This window comes from Squalius cephalus (genome assembly GCF_949319135.1).
Source record: "Squalius cephalus genome assembly, chromosome: 6".
NCBI classification, from domain to species: domain Eukaryota; kingdom Metazoa; phylum Chordata; class Actinopteri; order Cypriniformes; family Leuciscidae; genus Squalius; species Squalius cephalus.
This window is the reverse complement of record NC_137127.1, coordinates 33,777,579-33,798,422: the sequence shown is the minus strand read 5'-3', so window position 1 is coordinate 33,798,422 and position 20,844 is coordinate 33,777,579. Positions and strand designations below refer to the sequence as shown.

At 39.1% G+C, this 20,844-nt stretch overlaps 1 protein-coding gene across 1 annotated transcript; it reads left to right on the top strand.

Moving 5' to 3' along the window:
* Positions 1-13,584: 13,584 nt before the first annotated feature.
* On the top strand, positions 13,585-15,394 carry mc1r (melanocortin 1 receptor). Its single transcript, XM_079874901.1, has 2 exons — positions 13,585-13,916; positions 14,057-15,394. The coding sequence occupies exon 2, from the start codon at positions 14,128-14,130 to the stop codon at positions 15,097-15,099; it is 972 nt and encodes a 323-aa protein (XP_079731027.1). The 5' UTR covers positions 13,585-13,916; positions 14,057-14,127; the 3' UTR covers positions 15,100-15,394.
* Positions 15,395-20,844: the final 5,450 nt, after the last annotated feature.

Genomic DNA, 20,844 nt, shown 5'->3' with positions numbered 1-20,844 from the left:
AAATGGCAAGGGCCGTACACCGTAGTGAGGAAGATAAGACCGGTGACCTACGAGATCCACCATCCAGATAAGGGTAAAGCCAAGCAGACAAATCACATCAACCTGCTCAAAGAATGGAAAGAGCCACCTGTAAAGCAAGGGACAGCGATGATGGTGAGGGAAGTGACGGAGGTGACTGATGAGGAACCAGAATCCAAAGCAAAGGCCCAGAGATAACCAGCTGAGGTGAACCTGGAGCACCTGAAGGACCCCAACAGGGTTCCTTGCTTTGTTTCCTGCCAGCGGCCGGAGAGAACAGAGCTAATTCGCCACACAATCCACATCACAGAGTTTGATCTGGAGACCGACCATAGAGCACTAACGTGGATCCAGACCATGAAGGACCACAACTCCAGAGTGATGAGGTGGTAAATAAGCCTCCAACCCTATAAGTTTGGTACGGCACAGACCAGGACGACAGAATGTGGTTGCCCATGGACAGTTTCACACACTACAATCCCCTGCTGCAGTAATATCCCGGTCATACATAGTACTTTCTTCTTCTTTCTTCTTTAATCCTCTTGGCCCCCTTATAATAATAATAATAATTCATTACATTTATATAGCGCTTTTCTAGGCAGGCCTACTCAAAGCGCTTTTACATGAAAGGGGGAATCTCCTCAACCACCACCAATGTGCAGCATCCACTTGGATGATGCGACGGCAGCCATATTGCACCAGAACGCCCACCACACACCAGCTTACTGGTGGAGAGGAGACAGTGATGAAGCCAATCAGTATATGAGGATGATTAGGCGGCCATGATAGACAGAGGCCATGGGGCAAATTTGGCCAGGATGCCGGGGTTACACCCCTACTCTTTTTCGAAGTACAACCTGGGATTTTTAATGACCACAGAGAGTCAGGACCTCGGTTTAACGTCTCATCCGAAGGACGGTGCTCATTGACAGTATAGTGTCCCCATCACTACACTGGGGTGTTAGGACCCAGACAGACCACAGGGTGAGCGCCCCCTGCTGGCGCTTTTGTATTCTGTCTAATTCCACTAACACCTCTTCCAGCAGCAACCTGGTTTTCTCAGAAGGTCTCCCATCCAGGTACTAACCAGGCTCAGCCCTGCTTAGCTTCAATGGGCAACCAGTCTTGGGCTACAGGGTGATATGGCTGCTGGCCTTGGGAGCATAGGGCGTCCACCATGGATCTCCACCTCACTCTCCTCTGTGCTAAGGACTTTACTTCTTGCCAGGAGGTCCCCGTCTTGGTCAGTTCATCAAGCGTGGACCGCCTCCAGTTGGATTTAGGTCTCCCTAACTTCCTCTTGCCTTGGGGGTTATAGTCCAGAGCTTGCCTTGCTATGTTCCTCGAATCCTTCCTTAGTGTGTGACCGATCCATCCCCACTTTCTAGATTTGATTTCAATGTGTATTTGCTCCTGGTTCATGCGTCTCCACAGGTCAACATTTGATATTTTATTAGGCCACCAAATCTTTAGTATATATCTGAGACAGTTGTTAATGAACACTTGTAATTTATCAATAATTGATTTGGTGGTTTTCCAGGTTTCACAGCCATATAGCAGGACAGATTTTACGTTTGTATTGAAGATTCTGATTTTGGTGTTTCTAGAGAGCTGGGAAGAGAGCCATACAGGTCGGAGTGTTCTAAAGGCATATCTTGCTTTGCTGATGCGCAACTTGACATCTTTATCAGCTCCACCATCTGTGCTGATGTTGCTTCCGAGGTATACAAACTCGACCACATCTTCCAGGGATTTATCCTCGATTGTGATAGGTTGGTAGGTTTTGGTGTTAGGTCTCATGACCTTGGTCTTCCTGACATTTAGACAGTAGGCAGCCTTGACGTACTCCTGTTTTTATGCGGAGGGTGTCGGAGAGCTTACCATTTGAGGTGACTTGACCTGTGAATCCATCATACATGCATTTAATGATGTTGACCAGTTTTATGGGTATTCCATAATGTCGGAGCAGCTTCCACAAAATGTTTCTGTCTAGGCTGTCAAAGGCCTTTTCAAAGTCAACAAAGTTTATGAATAATGCTGACTGCCATTCGATGCATTGTTCAACAATTATTCTGAGTGTTGCAATGTGATCTGTACACGAGTTGTTTATACGGAAACCTGCTTGTTCTCTCCTGAAAATCTTGTCTAGTGGTTTTTGTATTCTGTCTAGGATTATTCGACAGAGAATTTTGTTGGGGACTGAGAGGAGCATGATGCCTGATACCATTCACTGAGGTTTCCTTTCTTGGGGACTGTGACAATTAACCCCTCCTTCCAATCATTGGGAATCTCCTCTTTTTCCCAGATGTCATTTAGGAGCCCATGGAGGATATCAGTGGAGGCGCTGATATCTGCTTTCAGTATATCAGGTGGGATGTTATCCTTCCCCGGTGCCCTGCCTAGCTTTAGTTTTTTGCAGGCTCTCCTTATTTCCTCCTTTGATATTCTACCACAGTTGATGTTTAGGTCTTTTTCCGCATCCTCTATGACTGGGGGGCTGTCTGGGGGGAATCTATTCAGGACTTCTTCGAAGTGTTCCTTCCAGCGCTCTAATTGCTGGGACTCTTTGGTGAGAAGGTTTTCCTGCTTATCCCTGATAGGCCGGCTTGTGGTCTGTTTTTTCCCTGACAACTGGCGGGTTATTCTGTACAGTTCCTTGGCGTTTCTTTCTCTGGCTGATTCTTCTGCTTCCTTAGCCAGCTCCTCTATTCGTGCTTTCTTGTCCCTCTTGCAGCTTTTATGGACCACCCTGTTTTTTTCTTGGTAGTCTTGTCTGAGGCGTTTCTTCTTGTTATTATCTGTCTCTCTGTTGAGTTTTGTTTTGATATCTCGTCTAGCTTCGATCTCACTCCAAGTTGCATCTGTGACCCAATCTTTTCTTCTGGGGTCACTGTAGCCCAGAAGAGATTCACAGGTACTTATGAAGGCCACCTTGCATCTTTCCCATTTGTTGTTTATGTTGTCTCCTTCTGCTAGGGCTTGGAACCGGTTGTGGAGGTGGATTCCCCATTCCCGGCATATTTTATTATCCTTTAGTTTCCGTGTTTTAAACCTTCTCTGAACCCTGTTCCCAGGTTTCTTCTTCACTGCCAGTTTCATTCTGAGTTCTCCCATGAGAAGATGATGGTCAGAGTCTATATCGGCGCCCCTCATGGCTCTGACATCAAGGAGAACTCTCCTCCATTTCCTGTCTATTGCAAGATGGTCAATCTGATTCTCAGTGAAGTGGTCTGGTGATATCCAGGTAGCTTTATGGATTTGTTTATGTGGGAAGAGACTGCCTCCGATCACTAGCTCATTGAGGGCACAGAAGCTGGCAAAGAGGAGCCCATTTTCATTTATCTCCCCCAATCCTTCAGTTCCCATTGTTCCTCTCCAGTCGCTGTTATCTTTTCCAATTTTGTCATTCATATCTCCCATGATGATCTTGATGTCTCTTTTGGGATTCCTCTGAAAGACAGTCTGTAGTTGTTGGTAAAAGGTCTCTTTTTCTTCATATACGGCATTGTTGGTGGGAGCGTAGCATTGGATAACTGTTATATTACGTCCTTTTGATGTAAACCTGGCTGTGATGATTCGTTCTGAAAATGGTTCCCATTCGATGAGGCTTTTACCTACATCTTTTGAAAGGAGTATTCCTACTCCGTGTGTGTGTGGGTCATCTTCTTTGGGGTTTCCTGAATAGAGAAAGGTCTCTCCAGTGGCAGTTGTTATTTTTCCAAAGGTATTCCATCGGCTCTCACATACACCAACAATGCTTAGGTTGTATCGTTGCATTTCTTTGGTCAGGTTTCCAGTTTGGTAAAGTGTTCTGACATTCCAACACCCAATTCTCGTTCTTGATTTCAGCTTCAGCAGACATTTCCCTCCCTGGGGTCTCTGGTGAGTTTGCCTCAGGCGGTTCATACATCCCACACGTGGGTCGTCAGTTAGGCTTCGTTCAGTAAGGGATAGAGTTTCCATAGTTTCGGTTTCTGTAACCAATTTATTTTTTCCGGGGACGGGTAGTTAGCCCATCGCCCAACCCCCAACCTGGAGGGCCAGTGGGATCGCTCTTTGTCTGGTCTCTACCCTTCGACCTGTTCGGCTTGGGTGACCCTGCCAGGAGTACAAGAGAGTACAAGACTCCTGCCGACATAGCTCTAGGGGTCATGGAGACGTGCACAAAACGCTCCACCACGATAAGGTGGTGATCCTTTCGTTGGATACATAGTACACCACACACATTTTGTCTTGTTTATGTGTTGTGTATTCTGTGATTTGTTTGTCGTGTGTCGCGAGTGTTTTGGTGTAGCCGTACTGGCTGTTGGCAGCAGCGAAACCGATCGGGTGAGCGGCGCATGCTTATGACATCACTGTTGGCGCCGTGCCGGCACACTACACTCAGAGTCCAGTGAAACCATATTTGTTGTTTGTAGGGGGACTGACAAATAAGAAAGATAGTGTCAGACATTTGTGTCATTGTGTTGTCATTTTGTTTATGTTTATATGAGGATTTGTTTAAAACTATATCTATTGCATATAGTTAAAGTTTAATGAAAGATTGATGATTTAATTACTAACGCAATGGTATGTCCATAGAGGGGGCGGAGTCTGGCCTATAAAAGAGGAGACCAAACTCAAATTTAGGACTTGTTAATCAAGTCGGACGTGAGCGTGCAACTGTGGTGCCATGAGCGATTCATCCAAGCGAGTATATTGAAGATACCCTTTGTGTATATTTTATATATATATTCTTTTCATCTTTATTTTCCCGTTTGTTGTTTCTTTGTCACTTTGTATTTTGGGGTTTTGAAGCTACACTGTATATATCTTTACCCCAGCACTTGTGGATTTTTTTTTTTTTTTTTTTTTTGTTATATCTTCGGTGCTGAAAATAAAATACACCTTGCACGACAGTGCTGTTGTGGGTACAGTCATCATTTATTTTCCTCACAAACCTCTTTCCTCTTTGTAACATATATATACCATATATATATATATATATATATATATATATATATATATATATATATATATATTATATGGTAGCAATGTTTGAGTTGCTGAGATCTCTTCTAAACTTTAGTGGGGACAAATACGAGCGATCCAGTGTCTCTAGCTAAGGAGAAAAATATGAGCACAGTCTATGATGATGATGAGATCTCTTCTAAATATATATATATATTATATGGTAGCAATGTTTGAGTTGCTGAGATCTCTTCTAAACTTTAGTGGGGACAAATACGAGTGATCCAGTGTCTCAAGCTAAGGAGAAAAATATGAGCACAGTCTGTGATGATGATGAGATCTCTTCTAAAACTTTAAAGGTGACAATTTGGAGAGAGTAAGAATTTTTTGCCTCAGGAGAAACGTGTGAGAAGCGACTCAAACAAAAGTCTCCATTTGATGTAAAAGTAACCTCATTTATGTCTAGCAGAAACATTTGAGATGTGAGAGAGATCAAAAAAAAAGTCTTCACTTTGGGTAGCTTCAATCTCATTCATCCACACAATTTCAATCAAACACAATACATGCATTGTCATATTTAAGGTCGTTTAGACAGTGTGTTTTGTTGCACAATGATTTAATAGAGAAAATTATGACCTAATAATGACATGGATCCAAAATGGTTTGTACAAGACAAAAAAAAAATCCCATTGTTTCCTGTCTTTCCTCCAACTGTCCTGTCCATTAAAGGTGAAAAACCCCAATGGCAATTTCCCCAATTTCTCATAGCCCATTCTCATTTTGGACTCCTTTTTCTCAGAACTTTCTAATGTCTCAGTTGCATCTACTTTTATTTCTCCTAAGAAATTTTAGGAGAAACATCTGATACACGGTTTATAAAATGAGAGATATTTGAGAATCTCAACTAAGTCTCATGAGCTTAAAAAGAGCTACCTCTGAGCAATAAAATATTCATATAATGGAGTCTTGAAAGAGATTGCAGCAAGACAATAAAGAGATGTTCTCGGTTTCTTCTACCGCATTCTCATTTTTGACTCTTTGTGTCACAGTTCGAATAGAGGACCCAAAAGCAGAGGTTATACAGTACAGTTTATTGTTCAGTAACTTCAAACAAGGAGACTGCCGTCAACAGACGCAGATCTGTAAATAACAAAATGAAGATCCTTGATGGATAGGAGGTAGAACCAGCGCCAGGAGATCAATGAGCAACAACAGTTCTCCGTCCTCGTGCCCGGTGCAAATAACTCGCAGACGGCTGGTGGGTGATGGTCCACAGACAGAAGGTGAACCTCCAACTCTTACTCACGTAACAACAGGACAAGACAGGACTAGACAAGACAGGGAATCTCTCCAGAGAATAAATGCTGATGAGATAGAAACGAAGAGACAGAGCGAAAGCTCAACGTTCAACAATAATCCGACAAGGAGACAGAGCGAACAGTGACTAGAAGTAGCCGAGAGAATTAGAGGGAGAAGCGGATCAGGTGAGAGATAATCAGTGTAAGTGTTGATCATGATGGGAAACAGCTGCGAGAGAGGTGAGTAAGAGAAACATGAATGGGAATGATTAGAGTGTGTGCGCAGCGCGAGCGCTGAGATAATAGGAATCAGCTGTATGTGTGTGCGTGTGTGTGAATGAAGAACAAACAGAAGGAAGAGACCGGTTTATGACACTTTGGCTCTCAAATATTTTTCATGTCTCATTTGTGTCTACTTTTTTTTTTCTCCTAAGAAAATGCTATTGATACAACAAGGAGGGATATATGAGAATCACAACTAAGTCTCCTGAGCTTAGGAAAAGCAACCACTGAGCAATATTTTTTTCCTCTGGGTTCATCCCTCCGGCTCCATCAGGGCTTCCTCCGTGTACAGGCACTACGATGGTCGTGACTTCTGCCTGTTCCTCCATGGAATCTTCCTCTCGGGGGTCCTGACCCTCCCCAAATAGCCATCATCATCTCCTCCCACCACTTTGGTGTAGTTTTAGTTTATGCTGCTAAGAGGGACATAGTGTGAGAGGGTGAACTATCTTGTCTGTTTTAATTTTAAAGTTTCAACCACTTTCACTGGTGCCTGCAGAGGGTGGGACATCTCTGAACATTTCATTGCTATGAGAGGCATGTGAGCTGACTTGCCTGATGGGTTCAAGTAACAAGGAGAAGAACCTACACTGTACATAACAGTCGGACACGGCTGAGTATCTCTTCCTTCAGATCATTATAGACGTCCAACGACAATGTTGAAAAAGAATCATAAGCTCTCTAGGTTATATCATAGAGAAACTGAGCTATAGTTTGGGGTCGTTCCTATTAGTCTCACTTCTTTCTACTGACACTTCATTTAAATGTATTTAAATTTGCTTTGTCATCATCATCATCTTCTGTCATCTTTGTATGCAAGCCGTGTGCTGCATTATGGCTCTGGCAGTGAAGTACTCTGTTTGTGTGAGTCTCATGAAAGGTGGTCAAAATTACCTGAACAGAGGATTGAGGTTAATAAATGTGTCACTAGCTCACAACACTGACTTATATTTTGTCATTTTGTCACTAGTCTATTTATCTATAGAATTTTTACACTATCTTTAGAATAAAACCCTTGAACATATCTCATATGGTCTGTGAGAGTCTACAAACAGCCCAAAACCACACGTCCATCCAACAAACAAACAAACAAGCAAGATGTGCTTTGAGATTGCTGTGGTTTTGCGATTTTTCCCTTTCAAGGCACCACATGATCATTTAATGGTGTTAATGGGTAATTGTGGGTGGAGGAATATCTGAAATACTGGCCTTGTTTGCCAGTTCACCTGAGGCTAAAAGCTGGGTCATGAGGAATATTCATGTGAGAAATCACCTCTCGCTCAGGCTCAGGACAACCGCACCTTCAGGCTGCTCATGATCTCATATAGAACAACCAATATATAAAGAAGTGCTGAAAAAATGCTTGCTGATATAACCTGCTAAATTGTAAATAATGACAAGCAGACAGACTGAATAGAAACTTGATGCCCCAAGTAAAATGACTCAAAATGTCACTTTGTATTATATCTACTTTGTAACGCATCCTTAAATAATGTATAAATATAAATAAAATATAAATAAAAAATATTATTATTATAATTATTATTGTCACACTATATTATACAATTATACAATTGTCCTGTGTGGTCCCCCAGAATAATATGATATTATGATACTGTGAGCACAGGAATAATGTTGTGTAAGAATTTTAATGGACAAATAATGTTAATGCCTCCATCACTTTCTGAACCACATTTCAAATGATCCATTATCCAAATGAACCACTTGGTATCGAGTAAAAAAAATTTAAGGAATGTATGAAGAAAAGGGCACTTTTTTGAGGCCACTTTATGAAGCCAGAAGCCTTTATGTGCCAGAATAATTGTGGAAATGTTTACAGATGTAATATAATATTTTCAGAATTTTTAACAGCTCTTTCATATTCTTGTTGTTGCGAAATTATGAAAGAGTTTATGCCAGTTTAAGAAGCAGTAAAACCATAGGTCACAAAATAATAGGGGCTTTGTGTTAAGATTTTATGTCCTCATATTCCCTCTGATTTAGAAATGATTGTGTGTGCTACCACTCAGTTGCAAATGCCAGCTCAAATCGAGCATGAACAAGCCTTACATGTTTTTTTGTTGTTTTTTATTAGTTTTCAGCATTAATACATTTCTACAGTGTCCTTTGGTAGCTATTAAGTGGAATTATTTATTTTATAGTCTAACAAGCGCTGTTAATGTGATCTTATTCTGATTGTTATTTTTCTAACATTTAAAATCATAATTTCTAATTGTTAATGAGTAGTTTTCAACTAATTGGAGAGTAACCTACTTTAACAATATATATTAGTCTGTTCTCTGTTGATATAAAAATCTGAATTGTCCAAATTTGAATGAATATTTTTCCATTAAAGTGTCTTTCATAAATTTCTGGATTCACAAATAGGATTTACAGGGAAAGGTCATACATGACAAAAAGAAAAGTATGCAGCATGCATTGTTGCTTGTACTCAAAAAAGAATAATTTGAATGTGTGCATAAATATTCACAGGGTATAAATATAGTGTTGGGTGTGTCCTTGAGTCTAAATTACTTTATAATAATATAAATATTTTAACATATTACACAGAGGCAAGAGACATGAGGCTCCATATAGAGTTACTTATGACCAAAGTCCATTCCAACATTTTTAGAATCAACCCTGATTCCTTTTATATTGATTGTTGATTGCAGACTAATTTTCTTGATTCTTTTATAAAATCTTGATGTGAGATTTTATCACATGAAGTGAAATTATAGGCTTATGCAAGTACATTCTTTTTCAAGATGTCTGAGTAGCCTGTTAGTTATAGTCTAACAAAATCCAAAATCCCCAAAATAAAATACATTAATAATGAACTGAATGAGTTAATCAGTCTACTCCTTATTTATGCTTCATTTTGAATTATTTTTTTATGCTTTGTTTTTTCCAACTACAAATCTACTGAAAAAAGACACCTATTCGCCTCTGTGTGGTGGAAACATCGGTTATGCCTCAGTTTGATGAAAGAAAGAATGCCAGATGGAGAAAAATAGGCAATGTAAATTACCCAGTAAGACCATACGTACCTCCTCCACTAAGATGCTTCAAGTGTCAGAAGTATGGACATGTTGGTTCAGTTTGCAGAGGTAAATGATGATATGGGGGTGACCATGAATGTGGTAAATGTGATGAAGGAGTGAAGGCAAAATCCTTCAATTGTGGTGGTGAGCATAGTGCTGGATTTGGGGGATGCATTGCTCACAAACATGCTGTGAAAGTTAAAAAATGTGAGATTATCTGAGGGGTTGACATGCTGAAGCAGCCCAGAAAGAAAAACAAAATGAGCAGACACGGAGAGAGATAAATACACAGGAATGACTGGAGATGTATTGGTTCAGAGAAAGATAAACGAGGATAGATTGGTGATTGGAAAAATTTAATTTGTTTCCTTTATGGCTGAAGTGATAAATTGTTCTGCGCAAACCGAAAGCAGAACTAAGAGAATTAAAATGATTATAAGGGCAGCAGAGAGATACCTGAATTTAACAGGAGTAACTTTGGAAAAAATAAATGGCATACTAAAGACTCAAACTGGAGCTGACATACTCTCTAGTTACCTCAGGATGGGCATCCAGAGGTAAAACAGAGAAGCAAATGAAGAGTTCAGATGCAAAAGCCTCTAAGTGCCATCTGAAATTTTCTTCTAGAATGATCATTTTTATCAAGCTTGTATTTAAGTTCAGTAATTTCACTGAAATGACAATTCATAGGTAATTTTCATTGCCATTTAAGTGAAATTACTGACCTTAAATATACGAGCTTCATAAAAATGATCATTCTAGAATAAAATTTCAGATGGCACTTAGAGGCTTTTGCATCTGAACTCTACAAATAGAAAATAATTAGCATAGCTGCTTTTCATAACATTTAGCAAGGATAATCATGTGCATTTGTTCTGACATAACTGTAAAAGATAAAGAGATGCATTATATGAATGCATTATATGAATGCTTGGCTAAAGAGATGCGTCTTTAATCTAGATTTAAACCGGGAGAATGAGTCTGAGCCCTGAACATTATCAGGAAGTTTAGGAGCCAAATGTGAGGACTTAGTGGACTTAGGCACTATCAGAAGCCCAGAGTTTTGTGACCTTAAAGGAGTAATTCACTTTAAAATGAAAATTACCCCATAATTTACTCACCCTCAAGCCATCCTAGGTGTATATTACTTTCTTCTTTCAGACGAATACAATCAGAGTTATATTAATAAACACCCTGACGCTTCTGAGCATTATAATGGCAGTGGATTGCAACCATCAGTTTGAAGCTCAAAAAAGCACATCAGAACTAACTCCACACGGCTCCGGGAGGTTAATAAAGGCCTTCTGAAGCAAAGGGATGAGTTTGTGTAAGAAAAATACACAAGACAAATACACTTTTTTGAGCTTCAATATGATGGTTGCAATTCACTGCCATTATAAAGCTCGGAAGCGTCAGGGTGTTTATTAATATAACTATGATTGTATTCGTCTGAAGGAAGAAAGTCATATAGCCTACACATAGAATGGCTTGAGGGTGAGTAAATCATGGGGTAATTTTTATTTTAAAGTGAACTACTCCTTTAAAGAGCTTGATGGATTGTAAGGTGATAGAAGATTAGTTAAATACACAGGAGCTAAATCATTTAGGGCCATATAGGTCAGTAGCAATACTTTGCAATTGATATAGAACTTAAAGGTCCCGTATTATGCAAAATTCACTTTTGCATGCTGTTTGGACATACTGTACATGTGTGTTGGCAGTGTGTGTACACAACCAGCCAATAGTGATAAAAATCCACTCACTCCTTTTTTATTAATCCCCATAAATCATCAGCAGTGTCTCCCAACGACCTGTTTTCAGAATGCTGTTTTAGTGACGTCACTAAGCACAGGCCCCGCCCACGAGTGTTGACAGACACTGCCGTTTCAACATAGACCCGCCCTGATCGCGTTCACAGCTGCTGCACTGACGAGAACGTTGTAGGTGTTGTGTGGCTGGATGTATTAATCCACATAGCCCTCTCTATTTACTCCCGAAATCTGAGGCAGCCAAGACGAGGTGGAATTATTTTTTAAAAAAAAGAAAATGCTCCCTCAACTCTACAGAAATTCGTTTATGTACATGCGCACTTCTTATAACTTACTGTGTTTACTCAGCTCTTACGGTGATTTTCTGAAGTAAAACTGACGCTTCATCTTTTGTGTGATGTACAATAAACTTTATTAAACTCATCAGTATATGTTTGATCATCATAAGGACCTGGTCCGAAACAGCAGACTTGTAGGCTAATATACAAGCAAATGACAAATACGTTAACTTATAACCGTAATTAAACTACTAAACTATACCTGTTCCATCTCTATACAGCACTCTGACTCTGTAGGCATTATTGTCCGACTCGAAATGAACACCGTTACTGAGAAAAATGACAATTTAAACATGCTGTAAAAAATGATCTGTTGGGTATTTTGAGCTAAAACTTCACATACACACTCTGGGGACATCAGAGACTTATTTTACATCTAGTGAAAAGGGGCATAATACGGGACCTTTAATAGGTAACCAGAGTAGAGATGATAAAATTGGTGTTCTATGATCATATCTTCTTAAGAACTCTAGCAGCTGCATTTTGGACAAATTGTTGCTCGTTTATCAAGGATGCAGGACAACAATGACTCCAACTCCTTCAAGGACTTTCAGATGACGCCAACTCTGAATCAACATGCAACACTGCCACATTTTCTATATATTGTAATCATTATGTTCACAACTTGTTATAATTACTTTAGTGAGCTCATTGTTTCTTCCTAAAATTAAGACATGATGTTAGCTGACTGCATAATTTGTATTATGTAACTGTACATTTCTGAAATATGGACTTTACTTGGACACAGTCACCTCTGATAACAGATCACTCTAAATTGTAATTTAGATACATGCATTTTCTGTAAAGCTGCTAACAAATGATATGTCTTGTGAAAAGTGCTATACAAATAAATGTGAATTGTAAACTGTAAATCTGTGTCCATAACATTTGATAAAATTAACTAAACACAAAAAGTGTTTTGCAAAGCATAAATATATTAAAGTATTAGTCCATGTAATGATTATATATATTTTATAAGGGGTGTCAGGTTTGGGGTTGAAGCACTGAGTGAGCACTCAAATACATAGTTCAATGGGATTTTATTCAACAAATAAAACAATACAATCAAAAACTGCCCCCTGGGGTGGGCAATGATCTGGCACAGGACTGAGAGCAAAGGGAAGGAAATAGGGAAGGAAATTAGGATGGTAACGAGGGACATCAGATGGATTACAGGTGAAACAGGGTGGGTTGGAGCACATAGAAACAAACAAAAGAAAGCTATATGCCCACACAAAACACAACACAATAACACACAGTGTTTTTGGCACTTAATAACATTCTTTGTCTGAAAAAGTCTAAGTTTTCTTTAAAAAAGCCTTTTCAAAATGCTTATTTTTCACAGAATGACACTATGCTTTGGGCTGCTAATGGTGCCAGTGGTTCTTGCAGTTCTCATTTATCCAACAGAACACCAGAGGGAGTGCGTGATTTGGTAGCATGCACTAGCTTGAGACCACCAAATCAGCTGGATTATATTACTTGGAATGTAATGAGGACAATATAAATAACAGCGGTGTTCAGTCAATCAAACTGAATAAACCAATCATTGATCAATGTTTTCTATTTTAATTAATGTTTTTATTTATTTATTATGATTTACTTTTCTATTATTTTCTATTATGTTTGTCAACCCCAGAGGGTTAAAGGAATTTTATATGTATGGTCAATTAACTAATACCATAAATTACTGAGAGTTGCATAGGAAAAGTATAACAGCCTATTAAGAATTTTCTCTGTAACCTACACACTGACGGACAACCACATGATGTGTGATATTCATAAAGCTTAGGCACTAAATTTAGAGCAAAATGAGCTTTTTACATTTGTGGTTTGTGTCATGTGATCGGATTAGATGACAGAGAAGGGGGAGAGACAGTGATCATTTTCATTATTGCATTTAGAGGAGAAGACGGAATCAATAAAATGAGCTCTTGTTTTATGAGTTTATGTTTGTTTGTTTGTTTGTTTGTTTTGTTTAGTTTTTGTGACCGCTGCCTTCTTTGAGGACCATCGTGCGTTTTTAGTTTCACATAACATTAATTACTACTTTGGTGAGTTTCAAATCTCGACAACGCAGATGCGATAGAATCTAAATTATTATAAAATGCAAAGAACAAATTACTCTGACTCTTAATAGTCGGTACGAGTCTGAGGCGGTAAAGAGCGCATGTTTGCGGACTTCGACTGCGTTGTGTGCAGCAGAAATACTGAAAGGTATAACATGCTTGTGTTCATTACTTATAGCTGTATAATCGTTTCGATTAAAATCTCTAATATTAAAATATCTCATTTTGGATTTGCCAGAACTGGTCGTTGTGACATACTGAACTGTCTTAATTGTTTTAATATTGAAGGTGTGGTGAAGGAAAATTACATCTAACAGACTCAAAAGGACTGAATGACGACGGTAACTAACTGAAGGAGCATGAACGACTCGTTGCGCCATCACTTCAGCATGAAACACATGGACTACATGTATAATACTGACAATAACATCACTTTGAACAGCAGTGCAACTCCCGGTGACATGAATACAACAGGGATCGCCCAAATCATGATCCCCCAGGAATTGTTTCTAATGCTCGGCTTGATCAGTTTGGTGGAAAACATTTTGGTGGTGGTGGCCATCTTCAAGAACAGGAATCTCCACTCGCCTATGTATTATTTCATCTGCTGTCTGGCGGTGTCGGACATGCTGGTGAGCGTAAGTAATGTGGTGGAGACGCTCTTCATGTTATTGACGGAGCATGGGCTGCTGCTCGTCACTGCAAAGATGTTACAGCACTTAGACAATGTGATAGACATTATGATCTGCAGTTCTGTCGTGTCCTCGTTGTCGTTCCTGTGCACTATTGCGGCGGACCGCTATATCACCATCTTTTACGCACTCCGGTACCACAGCATCATGACCACGCAGCGCGCCGTGGCCATTATCGCGGTGGTGTGGCTCACCAGCATCACCTCTAGCTCTTTATTTATCGTTTATCACACTGATAACGCGGTCATCGCCTGTCTCGTCACGTTTTTCGGCGTGACATTGGTGTTCACGGCGGTTTTGTACCTGCACATGTTCATCCTGGCGCACGTCCACTCCAGACGCATCATGGCCCTCCACAAGAGCCGCCGGCAAGCCACTAGCATGAAGGGAGCCATCACTCTGACTATACTGCTCGGGGTTTTCATCATCTGCTGGGGGCCGTTTTTTCTCCACCTCATCCTTATCCTCACCTGTCCCACAAACCCTTACTGCAAGTGTTATTTCAGCCATTTCAACCTGTTTCTGATTCTTATCATATGCAACTCGCTTATAGACCCTCTCATTTACGCGTATCGCAGTCAGGAGCTGCGCAAGACGCTCAAAGAAATAATTCTTTGTTCATGGTGCTTTGCAATGTGATATATTCTTTCTGGAGTTTGTTTGTTTGTTTGTTTGTTTGTTTGTTTGTTTTTAGAAACGCGTGGAGGAATATCTGTGCTGACATTAATGTCCAATGTTCAGCCTTATTCACAGGGATCGTCCTAATGACTCCCTCTCTTTATAGAAAATGTAGCCTACTGCTGAAAGAGGGACATAAACTTTTAGTTTTTTATAAAATACATAACCATTTAAACAACTCTATTTTTGATTTACTAAAACAATGCTTAATGGGATAGTTTAACCCATTAACCCGATAACCTGATGAGTATTAGAACTCCATCATATTGAAGCCATCCATTCCCCAAAGTGTTTATCCTCTGCAGGGTCACTGGGAGAATTAGAAATTACAAAAAATAAAATTAAAGTGAATGAAGACCTGAACAAGAACCAAGAAGACATAAATCGTTCATTCAGTAATGCATGCATTCTTCAAGAGTTGTTTTACCTGTTATTATAAATAACAATCTTTTAATGTTCATATTGCTGTAATAAGAAAATATGAAGAGCATATTGAAAATGCATCACCACAGTTTTTAAATCAGTGCTATTTACAGGTTCATTTGAACAAATAGTGTTTTGATGAGAAATCCTTTGTGTAAGAACAGCAGTTGTCTGCTCAATGAATCCTATAGTTTCTACCTTTTATCCAGTGCTGCTGTTTTCAGAATAGTCATAAAATGAAAAGAAAAAAAAAAAATTTCCCCCACCACAATAATATCAACCACATCAACTGAAATGTGATTCTCTTGATCAGAAGTATGTGGTGAAAGCTTGACAAGCAGCTTTTTAAATTTGTTATTTTTTGTGTGTCTTTTATCACTTTTTAATCCATTAGATACTCTATTGACTTTTTTGACCTTCTTTTCCTGTTTGGTGTAATTTAAGCTCATCACAAGCTTTTTCACGTGTTTGAGATGTGGCTGTGGGCAAGAGAACTGATTTGAGTGATGGCAGCCATCAGGGCCACATGCCATTTCATTAAGCCACTAAATCTTCTGTCCCTCATCGAAAACACATGGTTCTCTTGTTTTAACATACACAGAATCCAAGAGGCATTTTCTTAAAAAAAATAAAATAACACAAAGACTATGTATAAGAATACTTTCTTCTTCTTTTTTTACTTTTACCAAACAGCATAACCTTTGTCAGATTACAGACAGACTGGTGCTGTTACTATTTATGGAGAGCTTGACTAAATTACCCTGTTCATAAAGCAAAACTTTGTGTGCATGTGAGCATCTGTCACAGTGTGACAAATTGTGTCTTAAAGTACTAAAACATCAATCAGAGATAACCAAAAAAACGTACAAATCTTTTCTCTCCGACGTAATGTTTGTCCCTTTACAAGCCAGGTTAGTAAGTGGCCACTAGTACATGGGTGTCAAACTTGTTAGATGTTTTTAGACATAGGTGGCCATTTTTAGATGCTAAACACCAATGGCGCACATTTCTCTATATAAAGTCAGATATACAAGTATATCCAACTTTACCTGCATACATATGGTATATTAATGTAAAGCAAATTGTGAACCAGCTCTAATCTGCTAATTGTGACAATAAGGCATGGAGATATTAAAATATTATTAACAATAACATCATGATTATTTTTGTAACAATGTGTATTGTGAAAAGCGCTGTACAAATAAACTTGACTTGACATACACACAAGTCCAGAAGCAAGTTGCTTTTATCACCAGTATTTTGGTTAAATAAAAGTGAGCACATGGTACATTATGACCTATTTTCAAAGACCAGAAGCTAGATTGGGTAAATAAAACTGCTAATATTAAAGTTATTAAAGTCAGTGTATAATCTGAGTTCAAAACTTCATGTCTTAATTAAATTTTAAGATGCCGGTTCAGATTTAGGAGAACATTTCAGGGCTCTATTTTGACAATCTAAGCGCATGGTCTAAAGCGCACGCCGCAAGTGCACTTAGGGCATGTCCGAATCCACTTTTGCCAGTTTAACGATGGGAAAAATGCTCAGTGCACCTGGCGCATGGTCTAAAAGGGTTGGAATTTGTAAGCCGAAAAATTGAATGCTTCTCTAGCGAGAAATGGAAAGCGAGGAAAAGTGCGCGAGCAGACCATCTACGGGACAAAGTGTATGTGCGTTGTGGACCTGCCTATACGCGCACATTACTAACGCTGTCTTTAAATAACAAAAATACATATTTCAGTTGGTCAATGGCACAGTCTATTTCATTTGCCTCAAAATAGCAATGTACCAACAATGCGCCTGAACACACCTCGTTTTCAGACCAGCACACCCATGGGCACACAAATGGGCGCAAATGCATTTGCTATTTGTACAACGTGGCGCAGGACGTAAAAATGATAACTGCGTCGGGCTGAAACTAGCAGAAAACACTTGCGTTGCGCCTGGCGCTGCATTGCGCCAGATGTGTGATAGGGCCCTCAGTCTCAAATCATTATAAGTCCTGCATATGTATGTTGTGTATGTATACAGAATTAAAGGTCCGTCCAGCTACTGTATTGCTGTCTTTGAGTATAATTTGATCTAGTCAGCTAGCATTTAAAACATGGACAGTTCTAAATGGCAACCCTTGTTGACCTCTGGGGAATCACTTATTGTCAAAACAATGAAACCTTAAATTCATATAGGCTAATCACATATGGCTCATATAGTCTGTAATGCATATGCCATAGCAACTACTTAATTGGCATTATATTCATGAGATTCATTCCTAACTTATTGGATAAGTTTGGCTTTGCAGAACTATGTAGGATATCAAAATACTAAATAGATAAAGAAAAATTTCAATATACACGAGAAATATATATCTGAGAGACATGCAAGATACACAAGGGAACTTGGGAAATTGCAAGACTGTAAAGCAGAATAAAACAAGCCCTGCCATATCAAGAACCGAAGCAAAATCACGATCTCTCAGACCAAATCTTGGGTAGGTTCTAAAAAAGAAACAAAGGAGACCTTATTTATCCAAGCAGGGCTTATGAAATCACAGATTCAAAACAGTTTACAATACAGTTTTTCACTTTAAAATAATTGTCCAGATCACTAGTAGTTCCTGTATAGTGACTAGGTAACACTTGAATAATTAGTGATGCATTTTATGACCACGTAGAGAGTAAAAAAACACAATTGCTAACGTCTCAGACACGTTAATGTTGTGATTAGTAATTAATTAGTAATTCTTTATAATTTGTCGTAATTACCAATTAGTTCTTAATGATGCCAATCTCATTAAGTAAACTAGATGTACCGCATGGCGGTACAAAATATGACCGCTGCTCAGGCCTGCACTGGCTTTCCACAAAAAATATACTTATACATACTAAGTATGAAAAATCTGTGATTTTTTTTTCAAAGGACCCTCCCATTCAATTTCTACAAACCTCTACCAAACGGTTGAGGTACCTGTTGATGGTAAAAGTCAGTTATCTGACTTTGGCATGGGTTTGTTGTGTTTTACTGAAATAAAAAACATTTTTTCCCCAAAAAAGTGGTTTTATCTTGTAGCCCTGGTCCCAGAGTTGTAAAAAAACAATGTTAACAAAATTAAACTCATTCCCACTGTACCTAGTAGAACACTTAAGTAAATGTCCCATTGAAATTAATGGGATTTTATGGATTTAGGTGAAGAAAGTGTACACATAATACATTTTGGTCTGTACCATGAAGAGAAAACTGATTCAACTATATAAACTATATATTTTCTGAAAGCGTAGACTCTCAGGATGTGATCTAACATGGCATGAAACATGTCCCACCCACGTCATTAGTATACTGCCCAAGCATAACACATTGGGTATTGGTAAATCGGGTATATGGCTGATACCTAAAACAAGTAGTAGTATGTGCATGTCTGTCTGTGTGTGTGTGTATGTGTTTGTGTATGTGTGTGTCTGTGTATGTGTGCGTGCGTACATGTGTGTGCGCGTGTGTGTTTGTGTGTGTGTGTCTGTGCGTGTGGATGTCAGTGTGTGTGCATGCTTGCGTTTGTTTGTATTCCTGCATGTGTGTGTGTGACAGTATCATCCTAAACCAGCAACCCTTCGCTCAACAGCACCATCTACAGGCCGATGAGTGTACAGTCACTAAATGTGCACATAAATGAATTTATTTTATACACCCCCATGGATGAAATTCTACGAAACTTAGCATACCCCCAGAGGATGTCAAGTTAATCATACACATGAAATATGGTGCAGTTCTGAACATCTCAACTGAAGATAGGGGCGATTAAAGCAGAATAATATTGCATTTTCATTTTTTATGGGAGGGGCGCAAATCACAAATGAGTGATTATGGGCTAGGTTGATGTGGGCCCTTAGGAGCAACATACCATAAAAATTTCTTCATCCTTGGTGCCACGGTTCAGGTAGTTATTTAGGAAAAACTGCATTTTTTGGGTTTGGGGGGGCCCAGTGCGGGGGGGGGGAGTGGCCCCCGGGGACCAAACGAAATTTTTCCGTAAAAGTCTAGTGGGGCTACATGCCCACCAAATTTCATGTTCCCCGGTGTTTCGGTGTCCCTGGTATCGTTGACGAAAAATTCAGTAGATGACGAAAAAAAAAAAAAAAAAAACTTTGACAATCCCTATATGACCGCTTTCGCTAGCTATGCTAGCGGCGGTCATAATTATTGATGACCTAATTAGGAACTATCTTAGTCTTAAATTCGATATTACTTACTGATTAGTTAGGCTTGTTTCCATATTAGTTAATAGTAGCTGAAGTGTTTATGTAGAACTACTAAATAGTCCTGCATTACCTCCTGCATAGTTACTTATTAATGATGGACCATTATTCTAAAGTGTTACCCATACACTGTTCGTTTGTTGGCCAGAGGAGAACTGGCCCCCCGACTGAGCCTGGTTTCTCTTAAGGTTTTTTTCTCCATTCTGTCACCTGATGGAGTTTTGGTTCCTTGCCACTGTCACCTTTTTCGCCTTTTTTCGCCTTTGTTGCTTTTGGCTTTTGGCTTGCTTAGTTGGGGACATTTAATTTAATATTCAACAATATTATTGATCTGCCAGCACTGACACCATTATATGAGAACTGAACTGAACTGGACGATGACATCACTGTTTCTCCAGAGTGGCTATATAATAAATTAACAACTTTTTTACAACAAAAATGAACCGTCTCTGCACTTACTTAAGCTGGACTGTGATGCTATTTTGTTCTAGAAACAAACTTTGCATTATTTATCTCTGTAAAGCTGCTTTGAAACAATCTGTATTGTAAAACGCGCTATATAAATAAAGGTGACTTGACTTGACCACTTCCGACAACTCTTTCAGTTTTTATCGAAACATTTTTTTTTCCAAAGAGTTTGTTAGAAAAGTTATTAGTAACTAAGCTTAACAAGGCTGTAAAAGCGGACTGAGCTTACCTGTTGGGCGTGATCATGTTTAATCTCCCCTACTGCCTCTGTAGTCCTATTTAGCCACTTGTTAGCAACTGCCTTTTTCAAGACACGTAACAGCTTCAAAAAATCACGAGTGGGGTAATACTGATGTATTTTATGTTGTAGAATATTGGACTCCGCATTTGGCCTACAAATTTACATCATACCTGCACCACTCTATAGTCTTTAATCATTGTCAATTTTTGCCTTGACTAAGTAATGTTAAGCTGTTGAGTTAGTTTTTCTTTGTATATTGTTTTTTTTTTTTTAATAAAAGCTGTGATTAAATCAACACCATGTTACACACACTTTTAAACCGTAGCA